At 48.0% G+C, this 27,088-nt stretch overlaps 1 protein-coding gene across 4 annotated transcripts in view; it reads right to left on the bottom strand.

Annotated features, from left to right (window-relative positions):
* KDM2A (lysine demethylase 2A) overlaps positions 1-27,088 on the bottom strand; it is a 90,779-nt gene that overhangs the window by 28,987 nt on the left and 34,704 nt on the right. For 3 of the 4 annotated variants that reach the window (XM_048852445.2, XM_048852443.2, XM_048852447.2), the window contains exons 4-13: positions 25,386-25,524; positions 23,452-23,530; positions 21,875-21,921; positions 21,255-21,433; positions 19,483-19,589; positions 18,184-18,277; positions 7,709-7,862; positions 4,752-4,867; positions 3,621-3,747; positions 2,036-2,436 (exon numbers count right to left, since the gene is read on the bottom strand). In XM_048852445.2, the coding sequence (XP_048708402.1) occupies positions 2,036-2,436; positions 3,621-3,747; positions 4,752-4,867; positions 7,709-7,862; positions 18,184-18,277; positions 19,483-19,589; positions 21,255-21,433; positions 21,875-21,921; positions 23,452-23,530; positions 25,386-25,524 (1,443 nt within the window). The remainder of the gene's footprint in view (positions 1-2,035; positions 2,437-3,620; positions 3,748-4,751; positions 4,868-7,708; positions 7,863-18,183; positions 18,278-19,482; positions 19,590-21,254; positions 21,434-21,874; positions 21,922-23,451; positions 23,531-25,385; positions 25,525-27,088) is intronic. The other variant, XM_048852449.2, reaches the window with a different exon arrangement.

Below are 27,088 nucleotides of genomic sequence, written 5' to 3'. Positions count from 1 at the left end.
GCCGCCATTTCCTTTAACACTCTCGGATGCAACTCGTCCGGCCCCATGGACTTGTGCACGTCCAGCTTTTCTAAATAGTCCCTAACCACCTCTTTCTCCACAGAGGGCTGGCCATCTATTCCCCATGTTGTGATGCCCAGCGCAGCAGTCTGGGAGCTGACCTTGTTAGTGAAGACAGAGGCAAAAAAAGCATGATGTTTGTTGATTAATATTTTTGATGACAAGTAGTTGCTCCAGAATCAAAGCTTTCATTTGAACAAGTTTCTAACCCTCGTGGCTGTGGAGAAAAAGTCTTGAAATTATGGAGTGAGTTTATATGCACATTTCAAAGAGGTTCTTTCACAAGAGGTAGGAACTCTGTGGAACTTCACAATTGGTTCTGGAGTTCTATTGAATGTTCTGGCCAGTCGATACTCCTTTTCACCTGCAGTCCTTTCTGTTGATCTGCAAGGCATGATCGACCAGGTTGTTTTGTGGATTTAGAAACCTAGAAAAGTGGCCAAGAAGTTCCTATACTCCTTCTGGAGCGTCCATTAACTGACATTTAGAATGTGCCTGGTATGCTATGTAATTCAGAAGATGCAACATCAACTGGTGCAATCTGTGAGAGGATCTAAAGGCAGCACTCCTGATATTCAGATGGTAAGGATACACAGCAAATCCCTTATTCAGGTCAAAAGTGCAGACACACTGCTTTCACAATTCTTATATCACACAACACTATACTATGTATCGGTTAAGGTTGCGACAACATAAATGACAAAGCCACAAAAGCAAAATAAAGTTAAACCATCCAACGGTACACTCTTCTATGCAGACACCTCTCCACTAGCTAACTACCATAAACCACAGCCTTGGCTCACCTCCCCAAACTGGAAGGACCATGTTTTTTCTAAATTTAGTACAGAAGGAATGGGTGGGAATCATACTTGTGCTGATGGTGGGAGTATGGGCAAAGCTTGGCTAGAAGGCTGACAGTGCTACCTGTGGAGAGGTAAGGCTAAGTTTGTGTCTCTATCTGCTTCAGAAGGGACAGAGAGCACAACACAGGACAATGAGGAAGGGTGGGACAGAAACCCAGCCTTCTAACCTTGGTTTTAGGATTCAAAGCTGATATTTTCAGAAAAGGGTGGGCTGGAATTCCCTTCTTCTTTCAGTAATGCAAGGATAAGAGACCTGGCTCATGGTGACCATCTTCATAGGCCTACCTATTGCAAAGCATGGTGGGATACAGGGTGAAAAGGAGAAACATGCATATAATAACCCACCTAGCGAAACCTGCAAGAGATCATATATCCTGGGCAAACAACCAAACAAAAATACAACCAAGTCCATCTGTAATGGGCAGTGAGGAACGGAGGAGGTTGTTCTGATGACCACTAAGGAGGATTAAGGCTAGTATGGAGAATACATTGTGCCATGAACAATCTTGCAGTGTCACCTGAAAATGAACCAAATGGGTCCTAAGATGATTTTCAGAACTCGTGTCCATGACGGCACCAGAAAATACTGCCTTGGTAGAGATAGTTAGTCACACTGGCATCTCTACACCCCTAAAGGAATCAAAATTAGGTTGGGTTCAGTTTTCCCCTTTGGGCCCAGATCCCCTCTAAACATCATTTGGTAGATTGAATACCTGCATTTTATCTTTGAAATATGAGTAAAAACCATCAGTCCCCATTGGAAAAGGGGGGCACCAAGTTAGAGGTAGCACATTTAGAACTAAATGAGCCTTTGGGGGATATAGCACACTTTTGGGGCACCTCTCCCAGAAAGTCACCAAGACGGAGTGGACTCAGTAATGGAAGATGTAGTTTTATAACCATTGATAACTATGTGCCAGCTTAGATCACGTAGCCAGACCTCATGGTTTCAGGCACAAGCTCATCAGCTGCAGGAGGAATTCCTCCCTGAGCCTCTCTTGCACTGCCCCCAGCAAGCCAGGAGCATCCTGGCATTCCTTGCTTTTGTATACGGACAATGGCAGGCAGGGATATGGGACTCTGTGAAGCAGAGGTTCTCAGCTTCTACATACCTTAACCTCAGCAATGAGGGCGTCCTCATCCTCTATGCCCGTGGGGACACATTTCTTGTGCAGAGGCAGCGACTCCAGCTTGTCCACCAGGCAGCGTAGACCTTCCAGTTCAAACTGGGTCAGATGCACCTTCCTGTACTTGAAAGGACTGCTGCCATGGGGATCCCAGGCCTGACCATTGTGGGAGCCCCGGCTGGAGTCAGAGGAGTCCATAGACAGAGTTCTCTTGAGGCCTGGCAGGCTCCTGCAGCCTCTGCTTAGATCATCATAGTCTAGGTTGGCACCGTTAGCTACAGGGCTTGTGAGAATTGATCGTCTGGTGACTGGGCGCCTGGGGTCCCTCCCTTCTGCATCGTCCTCTTCATCCATGTTCCCCGGCTCCAAGCAGCTCAACTCCATATCTGCCACGAGGGTGAGGGGAAAGATTAGAGAGAGAGAGAGAATGAGAGGAGCAGAATAGCAGGCCTGCCAAGCGGACTGCTTACAGGAGATTGAGGGTTTTCAGGCTAATCATCTGAAGGAGACAGGAAGGCATCTCCCTCAACCACCAGAGAGAACGGCATGTAAAGCCAGGAAAACAAGCAGCTGGACAGAGCAAGACACTGAATGGATACACCAGTGGGGCTGATCTAGAGTGACCACTGTGCGGGAGTGGCAGAAGAGTAGCCTGATTTCCAATGAGTGCCAAATGTAAAGCACCCCTCCCCACCAAGGCTGAGAGAGGAGAAGGGCTGTGGATGCTGCTGCTCCTATAGCTGTCCCATTAACACCACCTCTGTTCATTATTTCACCACACTCCACTGCTGGGGGAAGCTGATCAAATGGATATGGAGCCACACTGTAGAAGAACAGGAGTTTGAGAGCAGCAGGCTGCCCTGAACTGACCATCTTAAGCTACTAAAGAAAATGTTCTGAAATTTGCAGGGGAAAGAGGAGTCACAGGGCTTTGCCTTTGCTGGAGCCCTTTGGGTAGAAGTTCTAGCCCTGGAAATGCTACAGGTGTGATGAGAGGGCATCCTGCAAATGATTTTCGGATCCCTTTTGAGAGCAAGGTCTCATACATCACCCTCTATTGGATTCCTGGCTCCTGCTATGTTGCAAGAGGCCCCTGCAACCCTCAATATAAAAACCCACAGACACAGCAACTTAATCTAGCACACGAGGTTCTAGGCCACAGGAAACATTTTCCCCATCATCAGCTGGAGCCGGCCCATGAACATAGCAGCAGGGACTGCATCGCCCCTTCGCCATTCACTAGAGGCTGCACATCACTAACTGGGCACGTACAGGGGGACAACTTGGGCTAGATTATCTGCAGCCCTTTCGAGCAGAGATGGCTGGCCTAGCACTTCATGGGGGTAAAGGAAAGCTCCAGGACAAACTGCAGCTTTTGACTCATTGATCCTGTTTGCCCTCTCCCTGCGGATTCCCTTAAACATGACTAACAGGAAAGACAGGAAGTGTGAAATTTAAGGAAGTGAACCTCCTGAATGCCCCCCTGCCCTGCTGTATTGGCAGTGAGGGAACTGGAAGAAACTCCTTCAGTATGACAAGGAGGAGATGGGGGCCAAGCAGTTGCTCTTACCCATGCTGAGTGATTCCTTCTGGAAGTCCTTGGTCAGGTGGGAGTGACTGGTGATGCAGTAAACATAGCGTTCCAGCACATACCAACACATCTCATAGTAGAAGGGGTAGCGAAACTTATTTGGGACCTGTCATGGGGTGAAAGAGGCAAGACAGAGCCAAGGGAAGAGATCAGCTACACTCAAAAGGAAAGCACAGTGACAACACTCCAAGCACAGCTATCTTGGTCCCAGAGTGAGCCTCTTGTGAGGGTTGGGAATTGCAGGTACATGGAACAGCATATACAGGGAGTGCTTTCAGCATCCTGACATTTTATCTCACTGCAGGAAACTGCCCACAGGCAGTGCAGGCATACCTCACTCCCAGGCCATTAACATTTTATTCTTGTTTAGGGTCACAGATCTGTGCTACATTTAACATCGAACAAATCCTCCCCCATTGTTGCAGAGATAGTAGCAAGACAAGCACGCTACACAACACCTTAGCTGCAAGTACCACACTTTGACCTCAAGCTAAAATCTAACGTAAGTTACATGTTCTGAAGGATGCTTAAGAGAAGGGAAGGCTATTGCCAATAAGAGTCTGCGTAGTGCTTTTGCAGCTTCATGTTAGGAGCTGTGTGCTACACTTGGCAAGTCCTGAACTCAATTCACAGCAGTTAACTGGTGGGGATGCATCAGCCTGCAGATCCAAGCACTCTCACTCAAGGTCACAAGAGGCCTTTGGCCACAATAACCCTCTCTGCTGGTCAAAACTTAGCATAAGACTCCAAAGCAGCAGAGGAAGGAAAATGAAAATGCAGAAGCACCACATTTGGGCGACTCCAGTGACAAGTAATCTTCCTTTTCCTACAAAGGAGGGCTTGGAGAGCCCCACTCAGATTCACTGTACCCAATTCCCTTCTCCCCCTGGTTCTCCCCAACCTGGAGCTGGATTAGAACCAGTGCCCTAGAAGTTAATACCCCATATCCCATCCTCCCCCAGCCCCAAACCAGCCAGTCTTCCCATTTTCTTAGACACAGTAAGCTGGAGACAGATCCTTTTGGAAGCTCGGTAGCCTGTATTTGTTCCCTTGTGCTGAGGGAGGGTCTCTGATTCAGAGGTCGCCTTCAGGCCCTCCTATGTTCCTTACCCTTGTGCGGTCTTCAATGTTGTAGATCCGTAGCTGCATGGGGATGTTGAAGCTGTGCAGGAAATTGCCCCCGAAAACCAAAGTGTCAGTGGGAGTATACACAGCATGGATCCAACCTGTCAGAGTAAGACAGTAAGCGATGATCCCAAGTTGCAGTGGGGGAGGTCTAACTTGGATATTAGGAAAAACTATTTCACTAGGAGGGTGGTGAAGCACTGGAATGGATTACCAAGGGGAGTGGTGAGGTTTTTAAGGCCCATCTTGACAAAGCCCTGGCTGGGATGATTTAGTTGGGGTTGTTCCTGCTTTGAGCAGGGGGTTGGATTAGATGACCTCCCATGGTCTCTTCCAATCCTGATATTCTATGATTCTATGAACTGGAGAGTTCATAGACTAGCTCTGTCTAACAAATGCATGGTTGAAGCATCCTCACAGACCACATTAATTTAAAATACCACTCCAACTCTGAATCCAGCTGGCTGATCCCAGCCCCTGGAAGGATGTGGACAGTGTGTGCCTTGCAGTGCTAATCCCAATCTTAGCTGCTCCAGCCACTCCCACTCATGTATGTCTGAAAATTCTCATTTGTCACTCACTCCCTTACCTCCAGCAGCACCTTCTCTCCCTTTTCTACTTCTTCCTTTGTATGTTAGTCACATTAAACTCTTTGGGGCAGAGCCTGTCTGTATCTGCGTGGAACCTAGCACACTTGTGGTCTCAAAGAAATAGCAGGCAGTCTACCTCACCCATCCAGAAATTGAAGTGTTTCTGATCACACTAGATTCACCAGTAGGATGTGATCTTGGTCATGGGTTCCCTCAGCTTGGATAGCTCAATAGCTGCCTTTAACCAATTTGTTCCAGTGAAAGTTTGCAATTCTCTGTTTTGTATGCAGGCCAGCTATAATAGACCCTAAGTCAAACAGGTCAGTGCCTTGAGAAAAAGAAGAGATGGAGTATGCACTGTTTACTAAACCAGAAGGTCTAGAATGCACAGATATGCTCGGTAGCGACACCTTCCAAACAGTGGTCTAATTCCTGATCCTCCCATTCTTTCCAAAGGTGCATGTAATTCTCTCTCTTTCATACCATTAGTACTCTTCACTCTCACAGCTCTCTCTCCTTGCTGAAGCCTTCCCACAACCAGCAGGGAGGAATTTACTTCCTTCAAAGCTACGGAAGCCATGGTTCAGGGAAGTATCTACCTCCAGCCCCACTGATACCATCTCCTTCTTTCCCCCTACCTTCCTATCATCCAATCTCTTAGAAAAGCCACCTCTGCAACATTTGTCCCTAACACCCCATATTCCTACCACACTTTTATTCAGCTCTTTTATTCAGGTATCTTTCCGATCTGTTCTCTGCTTTAAAAACCTCTCTCACTTGCTACTTATTTGTAATCTTTGCTTTCACTGAAGAGATGTTAGCTTTCCTCATCTCTCCAACCACCTCTTACAAACCATGCCTGTGGCAAATTTCAGCAACAAATTTCACTGCAACAAGAGTCCTCTGAGGCAACTTAGATGCTAGGCATTATGAGCACAGTTGAAAAATCCTGACATGGTATTCTCCATTCCTTGCCCAAGGAAGAAGCTGCATATGGTAATTTATATGCTTTTATTAGTGAAGGCAGGCTAGTGTGTGCCTAGCATTTGGGACAGAATAGTGGCCTGCAGATCCTGTAGCAGTTCCATAGCCTTGGACCAGCTCTTGAGAAAGCTCTCTTGCTCAAACAAGCTTTGATTTCCAGTAGACCATTCCATTTGCCAGCACAGCCCAGTTGACTGTTAATTTTCAAGGCATACCCGACTCAAATCATCAAGAGTCTTAAAGAGAAGTGTTCAGATCTACAGATTTCCACAAGGATCAACTCATCTTTCTGCTTTGTCTACCTTTTCTCTCTGAGTTCTCATCTTCACCTTCTCTAACACTTACTTGGATCGTACTCAGCAGTATGTTTAAGAACTCTTGACACCTTTCTATTTACCCTCTGCATGCCTTGGCAAAGTCAGCCTGAAGCTTTGATTCAGCTCCCTTTAGCTGAAGGTCCCAACGTCTCAAAGGACAGAAGGGTTTCTCTTGGACAGATGGACCAACCTCAAAAGCCACTTCTCATTTACCTTCTCATCTGTTTGGAGCTCCCAAATGCTTCCACAGTTCCTTGCCCTTGAACCATCCTTGGCTATGAACTCCCTTTTGCCACATGTTTGTTCTACAAGTCACTATACAGTTAGCCCTCAAAGTCTCAAGATCCTCTGACCTTCACTCCTGCAACTCCCATCTTGATGCTTCCAGCTCTCCAGATTCCAGCATCTGCCAGATGCTGCTGCCACCTTCTCACACACAAAGCAGTGCAGTCACATTACTCATTTCCTAAATACATGCACTCTCCTCCCCGCACCTTTTGTTACAGGACACAGGTCAAAACTGTCCTTATTTTAGGAATGTCCACGGAGTTATTATAACCAACCACACACCCTCTCCTCTACTACCCTACCTTGCTTCCTCTATCAGGACAAGCTTCCATTTTGCACCTCCAATAGTTCCCACCAAGCACCTTCTCTTCAACTTCTGCCGTCTGAAAGAGCCTCTCTTTGTCCAGCTCATTTCAAATATTCAGCTGAACACATCTTTCTCCTCTGCCTCTTAATTACTGACCCCTGCTTTGTTATTTAGATTTAGTATCTATTTAACTTGGTGATCCATTATGGGAGTTTGTATGAAAGATGCTAGAGAGAACAGAAGCGTATCATATTTTCCTCTCTCACAGAGGCTTGCTATCCAGGAAATTCAGGGAGGAATCATCCTGCTCTGAACTGCCCGAATTTTATGGGCGTGTCCCCCAGAGATTCTTTCCCCCACTGCCTCAGACTTCCTGACTCCTAGCACAGAACATATTCCTTTCAAAGACAAGGACAAACGCACACTTCCAGGGTTCTCCCCCCCAGCCCCTTATACCTGAGGGGATGACGAACGTGTAGCCCTGCTTGAGCTCAATTCGTTGACAGTCTGACACTTTGTCACCAAGAAAGATGTCCCCCTGTTTCCCTGACAGCAGCCAATTCTCGTAGAGCTCCAGGTTCTGGGGCGTTGGTGGGATCAGCCAGAAGATCTGCAAGGTTCATTGGGTAGAGATCCTTCAACAGTTGTCGACAAAACCCTCTTCACTCCTTTTCTATTATTCCTTTCAAGCATCATACATCCAGCTCTTTCCACCCACAATAGGATCCATAAAGGATGGCTCTAACAGAACCATCAATAGATATTCTGTTAGAAATACCAGCAACTAACAAGAGAGACTTAATGTCAGTGATAGGGAAAAAAACCCAGAAAACGACCCTATAATCATGTAAAGCTACGCTGCTGTCTCTTTTCTATGCTTATCTGTCCTTTCTACTTTGTGTATGGATAGAAAGAATGTGAACTGTGTGTAACCTGCACTCCCTGCTTTTGGGAAGAGAATTCCTTATACAGATAAGCCTCCATGCTCGTACCTACCCCAGAACTTCAAACAGACTGGGTTAACCGGTTCGAACTGGAAGAGATATCACAACGTATGTTGAACCAAGCTATAAAAGCTCATCCCTGTTCTTTGTTCGGGGCTTCACCATTTTCCTCTGAAAAGGAATTGGTGAGCCCTTCAGCTGTCGTATTTGCTAGCAATAAAGTGCCTCACTTTATCAAAGAGCCAAGACTCTGTGTTTTGTTTGGCTAATACAGAAGTCCAGGGGAGCCACCACCCTTCTTTACATATAGTATCTTTGCTGGGCTCATGGTTTTGGTACATACCCGGTGGAAGAGGGCACAACAACTGGACGCACAGCAGAACATAATTACAATTATACATTGTGAAAATACCCTTTAACTTTTTAATAAATTCTTCCGGACACTGTCGAAATGAGGGAAAAGTAGATGACCAATTCATTAGATCCGTGCTGGTAAAAGGGACATACACCATCTGTGTCCCCCCCCTACCGCTCGGCAGTTGTCGCATAGGCATTTGGACTGCACTAGCTATTGCAGCTCCAAGAACTTTTGCCTTAGGGGTGCCTAGAGAACCATGAGACCGGGTCTTTGCTGGGGTTGCATCACTGGGGTGTCGCGGATCAGGACGTGTCAACCCCCTGGTAGAGGTGCCAGCCTCCGGATCGCCCCCCCACTCTGCGTTAATTGTGGGGGTATCGGTAGCTAGTGGGAGAGTGGGACCGCTCCTTTCCCCGGTTGGGGGCGTGGGTGCATCAGGGTCAGGCTGCGGTACCCCACCCCATAGCCAGCTACATTCTTCCAATGGTATAGGATCCCCCGCTTCTTTCAATGGGAGTTGGGGATAAATAGACTTTGACGTTTTTAGCTTCTGGTCAGCATGACTAGATTCTGGATTGTATGGTGGGGGCCGCATGGCTTTAAGTTTTTCTACCTCAGCACGTAAACTAGTAGTTACACTGGCACTTTTGCGCCGTTCGGCCTCCCTTATCCATACATCAGAATACTTAAGTTGCCGCGGTTGTAAATCATACAATACTTTTCGTAATTGAACAATGTTATGTAACTCAAATGTTCCTTCCCCCGGCCAGCGATTTCCTGGTTCCGGGTCGTCTTGCGTCATTCCCACCCAGGGACCTTGACACAAAAATATAAACTTATACAAAGCTTTGTTGCCATCCGATTGTAAGGCCTTGATATCCCTATCATAATGTTTTAACATATAGCCCAGAGGCGTAGAAGGATCAACAGTTCTACTGGACCCCCCCCCCATCTTTTCCCAAAGACGGGACCCCCGGCTGTTGTCTAGACAATCACAAAGGAAAAATTCAGAACTCACCAAGTTCCCACCGGCCAGTGTTCACCAATAGGTCCGGACCCTAGTGCCTTCGGGATGCCTTATTTCGCCGAAGCGGCGGGTGGAAGCGAGACAGGAAGGCTTCAGGGTTAAAGCAACCAGGGTGCCGGCAAGAAGGATTCAGAGTCCCGACCATCCACCGGTCCGGAGAAGAGGCGATCCCGGACGAGCCCCCAAATTGTTAGGGAAAAAGGGTTCCCCTCCCGTCTAGGGTTAGGAGGGTAGCCTTCCCTGGACTTCTGTATTAGCCAAACAAAACACAGAGTCTTGGCTCTTTGATAAAGTGAGGCACTTTATTGCTAGCAAATACGACAGCTGAAGGGCTTCACCATTTTCCTCTGAAAAGGAATTGGTGAGCCCTTCAGCTGTCGTATTTGCTAGCAATAAAGTGCCTCACTTTATCAAAGAGCCAAGACTCTGTGTTTTGTTTGGCTAATACAGAAGTCCAGGGAAGGCTACCCTCCTAACCCTAGACGGGAGGGGAACCCTTTTTCCCTAACATCAGAATGACATACTGAGTACTGCAATCATCCAGGGTATGTGGAAATTTATCACCTTACAGGCAAACCAAAGAGACAAGAAATACAAAATCCACTGGAAATTCTAGATCCTTAGACACACACACGATATATAGCAACGTTTTCAGACGTGCAGTTCTACTATTGAAAATGTCTAAGATTATTCTCTTATTAGCCTCTGTGTACCCTACAGTATGGAAATACAGTAACTCCTCACTTAACATTGTAGTTATATTCCTGAAAAATGCTACTTTATGCAAAACTATGTTAAGCGAATCCAATTTCCCCCTAAGAATTAATGTAAATGGGGGGAAGTCGTTAGGTTCCAGGGAAATTTTTCCAAAATGGCTCCGATTTTTGTGCACCTCTAACACAGAGCAAGCTGAAAGTTGTGTACCTTTCAGTGGCAGACGGATGCCTTAGCTGCCTTGGGTGTTAGAAGATCTTCCCCTTCCTGTACATGTCAAACTCCATAAAGTGTTGCGCATAATTAAAATAGTGTTTACAAAAAGCTATCACAAATCTTTGGCATCCATGACACCGAGGCCTAGCCTACACTAGAAAGGATTAAAAATTCCCAGAAGAGACCACTTATACCAGCAAAAAAAACGGTGAGCAAACTACAGCCCACGGGCTGGAGCGGTTTTAAGCTGGCCCGCAAGCCGCACCACATGGCTTAGCCCTGCTCCGGTGCTCCGGCTGGGGTGCAGAGTCGGGGGCTGCACCATGAGGCTCCTGGAAGCCACAGAATGGTCCCACTCTGGCTCCTAAGCGCTCCAATGGCCCCCTCCAGTGCTCCAATGGGAGCTGCAGGGGCGGTGCCTGCAGATGGAGCAGCATGCCTTCGCATAGGAGCTGTAGAAGGGACATGCCACTGCTTCTGGGAGCCGCTTGAGGTAAGCGCTGCTCTGAGCCTGCACCCCTGAGACTCTCCCCACGCCACAACCCCCGCCCCAGCCCTGACCCCCCTCTCATACTCCAAACCCCTCAATCCCACTCCAGAGCACCCTCCTGCACCCAAAACCTCTCATCCCCAGCCCCACCCCAGAGCCCACACCACCAGCCGGAACCTGTACCCCTTCCTGCACCCCTGCCCCAGCCCTGATCCCCCTCCCGCCATCCGAACCCCTCAATCCCAGCCCAGAGCACCCTCCTACACCCCAAACTCATCCCCAGCCCCACCCCAGAGCCCTCACCCCCTCCTGCACCCCAACCCCAATTTTGTGAACATTCATGGCCCACCATACAATTTCTATTCCCTGATGTGGCCCTCAGGCCAAGAAGTTCGCCCACCCTTGGCCTATGCCAAATTCCCTGAATGTAGTAAGCTATACTGGCAAAAGAACATCATTCTTGCGGGACTGTTGTAAGCAAGACACAAGGAACAATTCTTCTACTCTACTCTGCACTGGTAAGGCCTCAACTGGAACAGAGCGTCCAGTTCTGGGTGCCACATTTCAGGAAAGATGGATAAATTAGAGTAATTCCCAAGGAGAGCAACAAAAACTATTAAAGATCTAGTAATCATGAGGAAAGACTGAAAAACCTGGGTTTAGTCAGTCTGGTGAAGAGAAGATGAAGGAGGGACCATCATAACAGTTTTCAAGTATATAAAACTTTGTTACAAGGAGGAGGGTGAAAAATTGTTCTCATTAACCTCAGAGAATGGGCTTAAATTGCAGCAAGGGAGGTTTAGGTTTCACATTAGAAAATACTTCCTGTCAGGATAGTTAAGCACTGGACAAAATTGCCTAGGAATCTTCTGGAAGCTCCGTCACTGGAGGTTTTTAAGAACAGGTTTGACAAACAGCTGTCTAGTTATTATTTAGTCCTGCCTTGAGTGCAGAATCTTTGACTAGATGACCTATCAAGGTCCCTTCCAGTCCTTACACTTTTGTTATTTCATGTTTTAAGTCCTAGTGTAGACAGGACAACATGGTATTTAACGTATCAGGCAGGGTACAGGGTCAGATGGATCCTGGGTCTGCCCCAGTGTGACAATTCCTACATGAACCCACAAGGATTCAGCACAAGAAGCTAACACATGTTAAGGGTTAAGGCCAGGCCTGAATCAAGCCAAAGACAAAGGAGAACCAGCTGAGCAGCGGGGACAGCAGAGCAGCTCACAGCAGGAGTTTGCCTGGGACTGGTAAGTATCCGAGTGTGTGTGTGTTCGCTTGCTGAGGAAGTATCCGAGCGTGTGTTTGCTGGGGGGGGCAGTGTGAGAGCCTGAGTGAGTGTCTGATTGGCTGCTAGCCTGCAGGGGGCGGGCAGTAGGGTGTCTGTTTGTTTGCGACAGGGAAGCCTGGCTGTTTAAAAATAGCCAGAGCTTCGCGAACCAGCTGAGCGGTGGAGAACCAGCTGAGCAGCGGGGACAGCAGAGCAGCTCACAGCAGGAGTTTGCCTGGGAGTTCGCCTGGAGTGAGCCCAGTGAGGCATACGTCTTGCAAACTGCTCTGAGGAAGCTCATAGTAGGAAGGTGATATGGAAGGGGGGGGTTCAGCTGTTGTGACCTGCACTGGATGTGCCATGTTTGTCTTTCTTCCACAGGACAGAAGCGACTTTGTCTGTACAAAGTGCAAGCTGGTCTCCATATTGCAAGAGAAGATTGAAGGTCTGGAGCAACAGATAACGACCCTGCGTTGCATACGGGAAACTGAGGATTTTCTGGACAAAACTCAGGATAGGCTTCTAGGGGCACAAAGCTCTACAGATACAGAGCAGGTTGCACAGAGGAGCCAAGAGGCCAGTGAAGAAGCTTGGCAACATGTGACCTCCAGAAGAGGTAAGCGGAATGTCTGGGTTCCAGTAACACAGACACAGGTAACTAACCGCTTTCATGTTCTCTCCACAGGTATCGTTGCAGAGAGCGGACCAGATGATATGTCTGGGGCGAGAAAGCAGAAGGAGACTCCGCTGGTTGGAAGGCATGAGATGCGCTGTCCTGAGGTTGGGAGTTCCACGACCACCACTCCCAAGAGGAGAAGGCGGGTGGTGGTGGTCGGGGACTCGCTCCTCCGGGGGACTGAGTCATCTATCTGCCGCCCTGACCGGGAAAACCGAGAAGTCTGCTGCTTGCCGGGGGCTAAGATTCGCGATGTGACGGAGAGACTGCCGAGACTCATCAAGCCCTCGGATCGCTACCCCTTCCTGCTTCTCCACGTGGGCACCAATGATACTGCCAAGAATGACCTTGAGCGGATCACTGCGGACTATGTGGCTCTAGGAAGAAGGATAAAGGAGTTGGAGGTGCAAGTGGTGTTCTCGTCCATCCTCCCCGTGGAAGGAAAAGGCCTAGGTAGGGAGCGTCGAATCGTGGAAGTCAACGAATGGCTACGCAGATGGTGTCGGAGAGAAGGCTTTGGATTCTTCGACCATGGGATGGTGTTCCAAGAAGGAGTGCTAGGCAGAGACGGGCTCCACTTAACGAAGAGAGGGAAGAGCATCTTCGCGAGCAGGCTGGCTAACCTAGTGAGGAGGGCTTTAAACTAGGTTCACCGGGGGAAGGAGACCAAAGCCCTGAGGTAAGTGGGAAAGCGGGATACCGGGAGGAAGCACAGGCAGGAATGTCTGTGAGGGGAGGGCTCCTGCCTCATACTGGGAATGAGGGGCGATCAACAGGTTATCTCAAGTGCTTATATACAAATGCACAAAGCCTTGGAAACAAGCAGGGAGAACTGGAGGTCCTGGTGATGTCAAGGAACTATGACGTGATTGGAATAACAGAGACTTGGTGGGATAACTCACATGACTGGAGTACTGTCATGGATGGTTATAAACTGTTCAGGAAGGACAGGCAGGGCAGAAAAGGTGGGGGAGTAGCACTGTATGTAAGGGAGCAGTATGACTGCTCAGAGCTCCGGTACGAAACTGCAGAAAAACCTGAGTGTCTCTGGATTAAGTTTAGAAGTGTGTGCAACAAGAGTGATGTAGTGGTGGGAGTCTGCTATAGACCACCGGACCAGGGGGATGAGGTAGATGAGGCTTTCTTCCGGCAGCTCACGGAAGCTACTGGATCGCATGCCCTGATTCTCATGGGTGACTAATTTTCCTGATATCTGCTGGGAGAGCAATACAGCGGTGCATAGACAATCCAGGAAGTTTTTGGAAAGCGTAGGGGACAATTTCCTGGCGCAAGTGCTCGAGGAGCCAACTGGGGGGGCGCTTTTCTTGACCTGCTGCTCACAAACCAGGTAGAATTAGTGGGGGAAGCAAAAGTGGATGGGAATCTGGGGGGCAGTGACCATGAGTTGGTTGAGTTCAGGATCCTGACACAGGGAAGAAAGGTAAGCAGCACGATACGGACCCTGGACTTCAGGAAAGCAGACTTCGACTCCCTCAGGGAACGGATGGCCAGGATCCCCTGGGGGACTAACTTGAAGGGGAAAGGAGTCCAGGAGAGCTGGCTGTATTTCAAGGAATCCCTGTTGAGGTTACAGGGACAAACCATCCCGATGAGTCGAAAGAATAGTAAATATGGCAGGCAACCAGCTTGGCTTAATGGTGAAATCTTAGCGGATCTTAAACATAAAAAAGAAGCTTACAAGAAGTGGAAGGTTGGACATATGACCAGGGAAGAGTATAAAAATATTGCTAGGGCATGTAGGAATGTTATCAGGAGGGCCAAATCGCACCTGGAGCTGCAGCTAGCCAGAGATGTCAAGAGTAACAAGAAGGGTTTCTTCAGGTATGTTGGCAACAAGAAGAAAGCCAAGGAATGTGTGGGCCCCTTACTGAATGAGGGAGGCAAACTAGTGACAGAGGATGTGGAAAAAGCTAATGTACTCAATGCTTTTTTTGCCTCTGTTTTCACTAACAAGGTCAGCTCCCAGACTGCTACGCTGGGCATCACAAAATGGGGAAGAGATGGCCAGCCCTCTGTGGAGATAGAGGTGGTTAGGGACTTTTTAGAAAAGCTGGACGTGCACAAGTCCATGGGGCCGGACGAGTTGCATCCGAGAGTGCTGAAGGAACTGGCGGCTGTGATTGCAGAGCCATTGGCCATTATCTTTGAAAACTCGTGGCGAACCGGGGAAGTCCCGGATGACTGGAAAAAGGCTAATTTAGTGCCAATCTTTAAAAAAGGGAAGAAGGAGGATCCTGGGAACTACAGGCCAGTCAGCCTCACTTCAGTCCCTGGAAAAATCATGGAGCAGGTCCTCAAAGAATCAATCCTGAAGCACTTGCATGAGAGGAAAGTGATCAGGAACAGCCAGCATGGATTCACCAAGGGAAGGTCATGCCTGACTAATCTAATCGCCTTCTATGATGAGATTACTGGTTCTGTGGATGAAGGGAAAGCAATGGATGTATTGTTTCTTGACTTTAGCAAAGCTTTTGACACAGTCTCCCACAGTATTCTTGTCAGCAAGTTGAGGAAGTATGGGCTGGATGAATGCACTACAAGGTGGATAGAAAGCTGGCTAGATTGTCGGGCTCAACGGGTAGTGATCAATGGCTCCATGTCTAGTTGGCAGCCGGTATCAAGTGGAGTGCCCCAAGGGTCGGTCCTGGGGCCGGTTTTGTTCAATATCTTCATAAATGATCTGGAGGATGGTGTGGATTGCACTCTCAGCAAATTTGCGGATGATACTAAACTGGGAGGAGTGGTAGATACACTGGAGGGGAGGGATAGGATACAGAAGGACCTAGACAAATTGGAGGATTGGGCCAAAAGAAATCTGATGAGGTTCAATAAGGATAAGTGCAGGGTCCTGCACTTAGGACGGAAGAACCCAATGCACAGCTACAGACTAGGGACCGAATGGCTAGGCAGCAGTTCTGCGGAAAAGGACCTAGGGGTGACAGTGGACGAGAAGCTGGATATGAGTCAGCAGTGTGCCCTTGTTGCCAAGAAGGCCAATGGCATTTTGGGATGTATAAGTAGGGGCATAGCGAGCAGATCGAGGGACGTGATCGTTCCCCTCTATTCGACATTGGTGAGGCCTCATCTGGAGTACTGTGTCCAGTTTTGGGCCCCACACTTCAAGAAGGATGTGGATAATTTGGAGAGAGTCCAGCGAAGGGCAACAAAAATGATTAGGGGTCTGGAACATATGAGTTATGAGGAGAGGCTGAGGGAGCTGGGATTGTTTAGCCTGCAGAAGAGAAGAATGAGGGGGGATTTGATAGCTGTTTTCAACTACCTGAAAGGGGGTTCCAAAGAGGATGGCTCTAGACTGTTCTCAATGGTATCAGATGACAGAACGAGGAGTAATGGTCTCAAGTTACAGTGGGGGAGGTTTAGATTGGATATTAGGAAAAACTTTTTCACTATGAGGGTGGTGAAACACTGGAATGCGTTACCTAGGGAGGTGGTAGAATCTCCTTCCTTAGAGGTTTTTAAGGTCAGGCTTGACAAAGCCCTGGCTGGGATGATTTAACTGGGAATTGGTCCTGCTTTGAGCAGGGGGTTGGACTAGATGACCTTCTGGGGTCCCTTCCAACCCTTATATTCTATGATTCTATGATTCTATAGTTTCAGGACAAAAAAAAAAAAAAAAAAAACCAAAAAAACCCCCACACATTTAAAAACACTTTTTTATGCAAGATGAGTAGGCAAGGAGATCTATCATGCTAGGAAGATGTAGCAAATCTGTGGCTGCTTACAACACATTATGCAAGAGACTCCAGGAGCTGGGGGGATCCAGCTCTCTTTCAGGTGTATCTGATTTCATCAGAAGATATCTTAAGTCTCAGGTTCCAGACCTACAATTCCTCTAGAGACTGGTGTTTATGTGGTCAGAGCTCTGTGCATTTTACCAAAGACCCGATCCTCTGTGATGGAGTATAGACCAGGGATGAGACACAATGATGTTTGTACATGGAAGAATCCCCTGAATAATCCAGGTGGTTTTATATGCAGGAGTCCATGTGATGCCTATATGGTCTTTCAGATATCAATAGCCCAGGAAGGCTTTTCAACATTGAGTTTATGCATATAAAATGTTATGCACTGAAGTTTGTTTATGCTTTACAGTATACCTTGAAGATTATGCTTGGGTAGTTTCATTATTATTGTGTTGCCTTGTACCTTTAAGTGTTACAAAAAGGTAACATTCTTGTTAATAAAGACAGTACAATAGAACCTCAGAGTTACGAACGCCATAGTTACGAACTGACGAGTCAGCCATACATCTCATTTGGAATCGAAAGTATGCAATCAGGCAGCAGCAGAGACAAGAAAAAGCAAATATAGCACTGTGTTAAATGTAAACTACTAAAAAAATAAAGGGAAAGTAAAACATTTTTTTGACAAGGTAAGGAAACTGTTTGTGCTTGTTTTATTTAAATTAAGGTGGTTAAAAGCAACATTCTTCTTTTGCATAGTAAAGTTTCAAAGCTGTATTAAGTCAATGTTCAGTTGTAAACTTTTGAAGAAACGACCATAACGTTTTGTACAGAGTTGCAAACATTTCAGAGTTACGATAACCTTCATTCCCAAGGTGTTTGTAACTTCTGAGGTTCTGCTGTAATACAGAAGCAACAAATATGAACTACACAGAAGTCTAAACCAGTGGAAAGTCACATTAGGCTTTCAAAGACATCCCACAACCTTAACTGTAAATCATGAGAAGTCTATTATATGAAGTTGAGCGACTTAATGCTAACCAATCAGAGATGAGCCACAGAAATTTGCATCCAAATCCATCCAAGGCTTGATGAAGTTTGACAGAGTTGGGTTCAGTTATAAGAAATGAACTAAAGCTGAGAAGCTCAGAGTGGGATACTAGTTCAAGGGTTTCATATTCAAACCCATCACCACCCATCCTGAGCTCTGATCCTTACACTTTTAACCCATGTGTTACTTTAAGGGTACCTGTTTGCAATTTAAGATCTTTAGTCAGCTGCAGGTTTGAAAGCACTCCAGCTAGTCTTTAGGAACCCCAGATAGTCTCTTCTGCTGGTCCCCGAACGCCGATCGTTATGTCACACCCAGCCTGGAACAGCATCCCAGTTTAGAGATCAGATCTCCCCTGAAGCACATGGCTTTGTAAGTTTAGCTCTACCCTGGTTGCTTTTTAAAGACCAACATAAAACATCTTTAGCAGTCCCCACAGGGGCTGCTCTCATACCTTTCCCCCTCGGTGGATGTGGTACCAAACAGAGGTGCCGCCAAAGTCCACGTGGAAATCTGTGTAGCAGCCCTTAACACTCATCAGACAGTACCTAGCCGGAGACAGGAAGAAGAGATGAGCAGGATGGAAGTGAGTAGCACATACCTCTGTTTTAAAGCGGCCACTTGTGAAACCCCAACAGCTGTAGCATACTCAAGGGACAAGATACGGGTGGGTGGACACAGGGACAAATAGTAGCGTTAGGCTCCAGGGAAATGCAGACAGAGCAGCAGTTGAGGCTAAATCAGGGGTCGGCAAACTTTTTGGCTGAAGGGTCACATCGGGGTTGCGAAACTGTATGGGGGGCTGGGTAGGGAAGGCTGGGTCCCCCAAACAGCCTGCCCCCTACCTGCCCCCTCCTACTTCCCCCCCCTCAGAACCCCTAATCCATCCACCCGCCCCCACAGCTCCTTGTCCCCTGACTACCCCCTCCCGGGACCCCTGCCCCTAATTGCCCCCTGGGACCCCACCCCCTGTCCAACCCACCCTGCTCCCCGTCCCTTGACCACCCCACCTCATCCAACCACTCCTTGTCCCCCGACTGCCGCCTGGAACCCCCTGCCCCTTATCCAACCCCCCCTTACCATGCCGCTCAGAGCGGCAGGAACAGTGCTTAGCAGGAGCGGTGGGCCAGAATGCTGGCAGCACAGCGAGCTGAGGCTGCGGTGGGGGGACACAGCAGGGGAGGGGCCGGGGTCTAGCCTCCACAACTGGGAGCTCAAGGGCCAGGCAGGACGGCCCCATGGGCCGGAGTTTGCCCACCTCTGGGATAAATACTACAGTGATTCCTACCATTGCCAGCAATCTGTTGAGTTAATTTACATCAAGAAATGAAATACACAGGAGGAGCTTTAGCCCAGGCAGGAGAAGGAAGAGCTTCCCTCCTCATCTTCCTAAAAGCTCTGGGATTCTAAAAGATCACTGAAGTCTGTCATTGCCTAGTCTTGCTTGCTATGGCAGGACAGTAAATACTTGGCAACTTGTCCAATTCAACATGCTGTATTAGAATGACAAGCCACACAAGTTTTACCAAATGCAACAAAAAGAGGAACTTGTGCAACTGCCCAAAGGCTGGAGGAGTTAACAGCTCTGCTATTTTAATGGTATATGCAAACAGTACCTGGGGACACAGACTCCTGCATCTCTCCTCAATACCAGGCTGCCTGCCACATTCAGTTTTCCTTGAATGATTGCCTCACCCCCTAGATTCACCAGAAGGAGAAGGAGCTAGGTACATGTGCTTCTGAGGTCTCTTACTTTTGCACCTTGGGATACTGCATCTCCAGAATGGCATTTGTAGACTCTGTTTGACTCTCCTTCAGGTGTCTTGGCCACATGTTGTCGACCCAGTCGATCAAATCCACCTGCAACCAGAGAGGAATTAGGCCCAAGCCTCGGTAAAAGGGTCCCTGGCTCTCTTCACATGCTTGAGTATTTCTAGGAGGTCCTGTGGCCAATCTGACATCTGCAATGGCCAGGTAACAAACACAGGGCTACTGAAGTAGAAATACTATCTATGGCTGTAGCGAGACTGCCTCCCAGGTATGATCACAGTCACAAGGATGAACAGGTGTCACAGTTCCTAGCCACTTTGCTGCACTGCTACTTCAGGCTTGGGACTGGAATCCAGGATTTCATGCATTTCACAACTCTGCAGAATCCAGTGTGTAGATCACCCTTGCCACAGAACTGTGCTCTGAAATCTAACTTATTTAAACAAACTGCAGTAATTCTTATGGTTGCGTAGGAAACCTTCCAAATGTGAATGAAGGGTACATAATACAGCAGTGTTCGAGTCTGCAGAGAACCTGACAATAGCTGAGGTATGAACCACTCCGCATTTATCTCAATGGGACCTTGTTCTTAGGTTTAAGAGTTAATTTAGTTGTCAAAATTCACTACTCCATCATATTAATAACATCCTGCTTGTGTGCTTCTCTCACATTCCCAACTGTTTTTCCACACCTTCTCAAGACACCCCCGCCCCCCAACACCTTTACCCAAGCTGCAGAAATCTCCAGCTCCCCTGCTCCCCACTGCAACCTCTACATAGCAATGTGCATTTGTAACACAAGATTCTGAAGCACATGGAAGGTATAAAGAATCTGCATAAATAATCTGAACACAGGGGATGCTGCCCTGTCTGGGTTATTTTCATATGTCATGCAACAAAAGTATTACTTTGCAGCTTTGCTGGTATTCCCACCTTCCATTTGGCTGCTTGTGCTTTCACTAACAATGGGATTGAGGCTTCCCCCAAGATGCAGGAAGGGGTTCTACCAAGCTTCATAGCAATTCAGTGCACACAACTGAACGCGGAAGCAGGCACTGGTTGGAAAACAGCCACAGTCTTGTCAGGCAGTGGAACCAGCTTAACAGGATGAGGTTGGGAGTCAGTGACCCAGTCCATGGACTAAAACTAGCCCAAATTTACCCTTTATTCAGACTTGGATGTGTTCTATCGTGTATCTGTACTTGAACCCCTTCCAGCAGAGCAGGTTACTCCGCTGTCTAGTTAACTGTCCTCATTCATCAGAATGCATCCGATGAAGAGAACTATAGCTCACAAAAGGTTTTGTTCAAATAAATTTGTGTCTCTAAGGGGCCACAAGTACTCCTTTTCTTTTTGTCCTCATTAGGAACAGCTTACATTTCTCTCACCTGCAGGCCATCACTCCTCACTGTGGCTTTGTCCCCGACCTGCCTCATTAAATAATTCTACCTCCACAATGACTGTCTTGAGGATTTAAATAGGATTACTGTGACCTCCTCTGACAGACCAGCCTACCCATTCCTTTCTGCACTTCTCACTAGTTTAGCAAGGTCTGCAATGGCGCAGGCACTCAAAACTTATATATTGCTCCAGCTGCTCTTTGGGGTTGGAGAAGCAGCAGCAACCCTGTCTGACCCCATAAGTATTATAGGGAGGCCTCTGGCTGCTCTCTTCTTCAGTACGGAGGGGCCAGGCTCAGTGCTCTACCTTTACCAAGATGAAAGGAAAAGGGGGAGAAGACGACAACTTTACTGACCGTAGCAGGTCTCTGCACCAGGTTCTCCAGCCTTGTGTGACTGAACTCCAAGCTGATGACATTATACAATTTCTCCCGCTCCTCCTCTGGGGTCTCATAGTAGCGTGCCCACTGTGCCATGGACATCTCAATGTCCCTTTGCGTGTTCACATCCATGACATCCACCATCCGCCGGCTCCCTGCCAGAGCAAAACAGACATCACTGCTGTGCACAAGGGCCCACTAAGGACAGACAAGCCAGGGCACAAGAGGACAACCCCTTTCTGAGGGATGAACTTGTTAGCCCCACCCATCTATGTGTAAGGCCAATCCCTCTCCTGCAGGAGTGTACCTAGGCCCTTGTCCTCATCCACGCCAGGACAACCAGAAGCTGTTTAGAGTTTTCTGAACAAAGCCCATGGCTCAGCTACTCCTGGTCACAGACTAGATTCCTTCTCAGGCAGTAAAAATCCTTGATTATTTGGACTGGAGGGGCTGTTAGAGCTCAGCTACCAATGTGCTAAGGGAGCCATAAAGTTGTAGCTCATGGATTCAACAGCCTGAACTACTCCCCCCACCCCTTCTGAAAGTCACCACGGACAGTTACGACCATGCCACAAGGCAGCAGGAGAGACACTTACCTACATACAGTCGCACGTCATTCACACTGAAGTCAGGATCTGGCATCCTGCAAGACAGACACTTAACTAAAACAAACTAGGGTCTCTGCCACAGGCCCCTCCCCCTCCTGTAGCCCTTGGCTTCATATAGGCATCTCAAAGGCTCCATCCCTCCACAACTGCCCTCCGCTCCCCGAAAGAACGCTACATGCTTCCCCCTCCCTCTTTGAGGGCAGCCAAGAGAGACATGATAGCAGCACACAAACCAATGTGTGCAAACAGACTCTTCTGCAAACAAATCCACTCAGGTGCCTCAACAGGCAAATGCTGGGCACAACTGTCACAAGGGGAGTAGTGGTAGCTTAGGAATAGGAGAAATTGTCACCAGCAAGTACATGCTTTGTATAGCGGCTCTAGGAAACGGTCAGCCTATCCTTGAGAATCACTGGGCATGTCTACACTATGGACACTATAGCCGCACAGCTCCACCTATGCCACCATCACATAGATGCTTCCTATAGCAACCCAAGGGGTTTTCCAGGCAATGTACGTAATCTGTCTCCCAGAGAGGCAGCAGCTAGATTGACAGAAGAATTTTGCCATTAACCTAGGGGTTAGGTTGGCTTAACTACAGTGCTTAGAGGTGTGATTTTTTTCACACCCTTGAGCAACGTAACTAGGTCAAACTGCAGCAGCCGGAGCCCTGGGCCCTTTAAAGCATCGCCAGAGCCCTGCCGCCACTACCCCAGGGGCTCCGGCAGAGGGACTTGGGCAGCGCTTTAAAGGGCCCAGGGCAGAGCCCCTGGGGTAGCGGCAGCAGGGCTCCAGCAGTGATTTAAAGGGCCAGGAGCTCCAGCTGCTGCGGGGAGCCCCAGGCCTTTTAAAGCGCCAGCCTGGGGAAGCCAGTCTGGTATGGCGTACCGGCTTACTTTCACCTCTGGGTAATTCCCTCCACCCAAGTCAGGAAAGAGCCATGCCCAAGGAACCTACCAGAGCTCGGAGCAGGGCATTTGAGCCCCACTAAGGGAGAGCCAAACCCAAGACCTATAGTGTGCTTGTTATCACATCCTGAATGGTCCTAAGCTATTGACTGGCCTCTCCCTTTAGCAAGTCAGGCAGGCAAGAGCATCTTCACTCCACTGATTAAGCCATTCTTGTAACTCTCGCCCAACTCATACTCTCTCAGACAGGGCTCATAAGCCAAGCAACTGTCTTCATTCTGTGCTGATACAGTGCCTCGCACAAGGTAGTCTGGCCCACGACTGGGGATCCTAGGCGCTGCATGATACAAATAAAACCACCACCCCAGATGGGCACCCAGTTAGAATGGGCACGTATGTCAAAAGCACGGTAAAAACAAGTTGGACACCGCACTGGGGCAGCTACCAGAATCTGCTTTCCCACAGTTGGACATGTGGGGGACAGTGGGACTAGATTCTGAACTGGGCACTTTTAGGAGAGCATCCACAGACACAACTTAGGATAGAAAGACCACCCTCAGATGGAAAGGCCCTGTCAGACTGCTAGGTTATTTCTCTAGTACAGTCAGTAGCCAGCTAGGCTAGAGTCACCCATCCTTCCCTATCCTCAACACTTACTTTATTCCAAGCCCATCGGAGTTCTTGAAAATCAGAGGGTCTCTCAGGCCACCCCGCTGGATGTACTCAACATTGAAGTCTGTCATGAGGTGAGAGAGAAGAGGGGATGTATTAAGGGGAGGTTGCCAGCCACAGAGATACTGGGGATATTAACCACAGAAGGGGCAGGTAGCATGAGGAGTGGAAAGAAGAACTGGGTTTAGCCACCCTCTCCTACAGAATTTAATCTCCAGGCACTATCCTAATCAGCTGTAGGCAGCCTGCCATAAGCACAAGCCAGACAGGCACAAGCAGGGCAGGGCATGTGGGGTCCTATAGCTGAGTCAGACAAACAGGAAAATAGAGTTTATCGTTTTCCAAACAAACTCAGTCAAGCAAAAGAGGCCTTAAAGAAACCAGTTAGACTTCTTCCCCCTGAGGGCTCTGCATCTAGAGCCTAGCTCACATGAGCTGAGTGAGCATCAGGGATCCTAGTTTTCCATGATTAACAACCCACCAAAACTCTGATAAAAAACACACAAAAGTCCACGTTCTTCCATGATTAAAATGAAATGCTGAACTTAGTTTCCTTAACCACAATATATTTAGGTATCAGCTGAACACAAGCTTTTACTGATATATTTAAAATTTTTAAGCTGACAGCCCAAGTCCCGCCCATTCTCCTGATTATCTGAATTTGATTATCCGATCTGGCCCCGGTCCCAGTTAGACCGGATAATTGGAGTTCCACTATATATGTTTTTATTTTTTCACAAAATGTAAAAACTAAAGATTCTCTGTAAAAATGCAAATCCAACATTTTCCCACGGCAAACCGATTTCTAGGATCCCCGGTGATCCTAAGGCTAAGATTTTGTCTCGGTGATTTTTAGTAAAACTCACGGACAGGTCAGGGGCAATAAACAAAAATTTGTGGAAGCCATGACCTGTCTGTGACTTTTGCTGCTGCAGCTCCATGGTTTCCCCTGCCACTGGGTGGCTGGGAGCTGTGGGGTTCTCTCCCTACCTCCCCGCAAGACTGTCCCCAGTCACTGGAATCCTGAGGAGGCTGTCACCCGTCACTGGAACCCTGCAGGGGGACCCTGAAGAGGCTGTTGCCGGATCCCTGCCAGGGCCCCACTGGCTGCCAGCTCCCAGGGCTGAAGCAGAAAATGTCACAGAGGTCTCTGGAAGTCATGGTTTGCAACTTCATGACCTCTGTGACAATAACGTAGCCTTAATTATTGGTGTCACTTGCAAGCTTATATTTACCCCTCACTCTCCCTTTACCCCACCCCACCCGGGTATGCAAAATTAGGGACCTGGCTCTACTCTTACTCAGTATGTTTCAGGTGGAGGTTTGCTAGGGAGCAGCTTCAAAAAGCCATTCTTAGGACTGGACTCCCATCTGCTGGCTCATTAGCCAGAGAGCTGTGTGGGGTAGAGCTGAGACTTCACTTAGCATGTTCCACTCCATGCCACTTAACAGTAGCTACAGGAGGACTTTTTTGCGGAGGTAGGGCCAAAAAGCCATATTTACTCTGATGCATGTGCTAGGAAAGCAGAGCAGCTCAGAGAGGAGAAAGAATCAAAACAGCAAGGGGAAAAGGGGTGAAGGGAGCAACTGGAAAATAAAAATAGAGGCAAATCTCTGGATTTAAATACCAGTAGTTGGGTCACCACTGATCCAACTGGCAGCTAAAGAACTCAGCAGTGAGTTTTGTCCTCTAAGGCCTTGAGCACACCGGGGGGAAGGGGGTGGGAGGGAGGAAGAGCTCCTCTCCTTCCAGAGATTATATATATGCCCTACTAGAGAAGAGGTTCTCCTCCCTCGCACAGGAGTGAGGACTGTGGAGGACACACAATGACAGTTTGTTCACAGGGGCACTTTTCCCCAGTGTTTCTCTCTAGGAACTTTGCAGTAGTATGGGTGTGGGCAGCAGAGGGGGCACAGACCTTTGCCTTCCATAAAGAGGACGAAGTTGGCATTGAATTTGTTGGTGGAGAGTTTCTCCTCCAGGTCAAATGTCCTCTTTCCTTCAATTTCATCATCCGAGATGCCATCATCTTCATAGCGCCGCCTCATTGTGCCACGCTGTGGAGAGAACGAATAGGAGGATGAGAATAGCTGTAGACAGTGCCAAGCACCCAGCTGACTTCCGTTTCCAACTGTCACAATAACCCCAAATTAGACACCTTGCTTGAAGATACTTTCCAGATTCACAAAAAAAAAAAAATCTAGCCTGTGTTTTCAGAGGGCCTCACGTCACCGGACTGGTATTACACTGGAAATGAGCACCCCACCCTCCCAGAAAGGAGGAACAGCTATGTTAGCATGTCAACATGTCATTCCGGTATTATTCTGGGATATCTACCACTGGCTAACTGGTGCACACATTTATTACCCAGTTCCTTTTGCTCAGGGAAAATAATCAGCTATTGTGGTCAGTTCCCTAGATGCAGGCCATGCAACAGCAAGAACAGCTAAGCAACCTCTGCCCCCACTACCAGAAAGCATGCAGCTGTAACTCCATATTTGCTCCCCCCGCTGCCTATAAACTCCCGCACTTTAGGCAAGATGGGGGACAGATGGGATTAGAATCTTCACTGGCCTCAAGTGTTGACCACACCTCAACTCACAAGGAAGGGATGGGACAGTGGTTCATGTGCAGTGAGGCTAGTGCCCCCCAATTTTCACCAAGAACATTAGCTGGGCTTTACAACTCATCAATATTTTGTCTTGAGATGGGAAACAGAATTTTGTCTTTTGTACATTTAGATTCCAGCACGCCTACCACGTTATTGATTAAAACGTGCCTGCATTCTGTATGCCTAGTGTAATCTTCGGCCTTGTTGGCACAAAAAAGTAGTAACAGACAGGGAATAGGGGAGACCAGTATAAAGATGCTTCTGAGACCACAGTGCTCTGCAAGCAGGTTTACAGCACTTGGAGCAAAGGAAGTGGGATAGGTGGCAGGTGTTGAGGCTCATCCACGGGCCCTCTCTACAGGTTCAGATCTGACTCCCCACCCCAGCCAAGTGAGCTGGGAAATGAGGGAGTAAAAGCAGTAACTTGCATGGGAAGAACAAATCCCAGAGACACAAATCCCCCAGCAGGAGGCACTACCACCTCTGGACATAGAGATGATAATCAGAATAACTAGCTTAGATCCTGGACTCAATTTGCCATTTGATTTGACCTCTTTCCCCATCCTTCACACTCTCTCTGCTGCCAGCTTCACTCTCCCCAGATCCCATGATGCATTATAAAGCCAGATCATAAACACAAAACCAGAACATTTAAAGAAGCTACAACTAACTTGCCAACCATCACCCTGATCACTGTAGGTTGTATCTTTCATCCTTGTCGCCCTTCAGTCTTGTCTATTTAGACAATGCTCTTTGGTACAAGGGGAATCTTAAGGCCATATCCACAGGAGAAAGTTGCACTGGTTTAGCTTAAGGTGCACTTCTTAAACCAATTTAGCTAAAATGATGCAAAAGGATGTGGTTTAAGAGTGGATTACAGTAAAAGCTTTGTTATCCAGCATGTTGGGGGAATGGGTGGTGCAGTAACTCAAAAATTCCAGTAAACTAAAAGGGAGTGAGTTTGGGTGCGGGAGGAGACTCAGGGCTGGGGCGCAGGAGGGGGTGTGGGA

This window comes from Caretta caretta, chromosome 6, assembly GCF_965140235.1.
Source record: "Caretta caretta isolate rCarCar2 chromosome 6, rCarCar1.hap1, whole genome shotgun sequence".
In the NCBI taxonomy this organism is placed as follows: domain Eukaryota; kingdom Metazoa; phylum Chordata; order Testudines; family Cheloniidae; genus Caretta; species Caretta caretta.
This window is presented reverse-complemented; position numbering and strand designations above follow the sequence as displayed.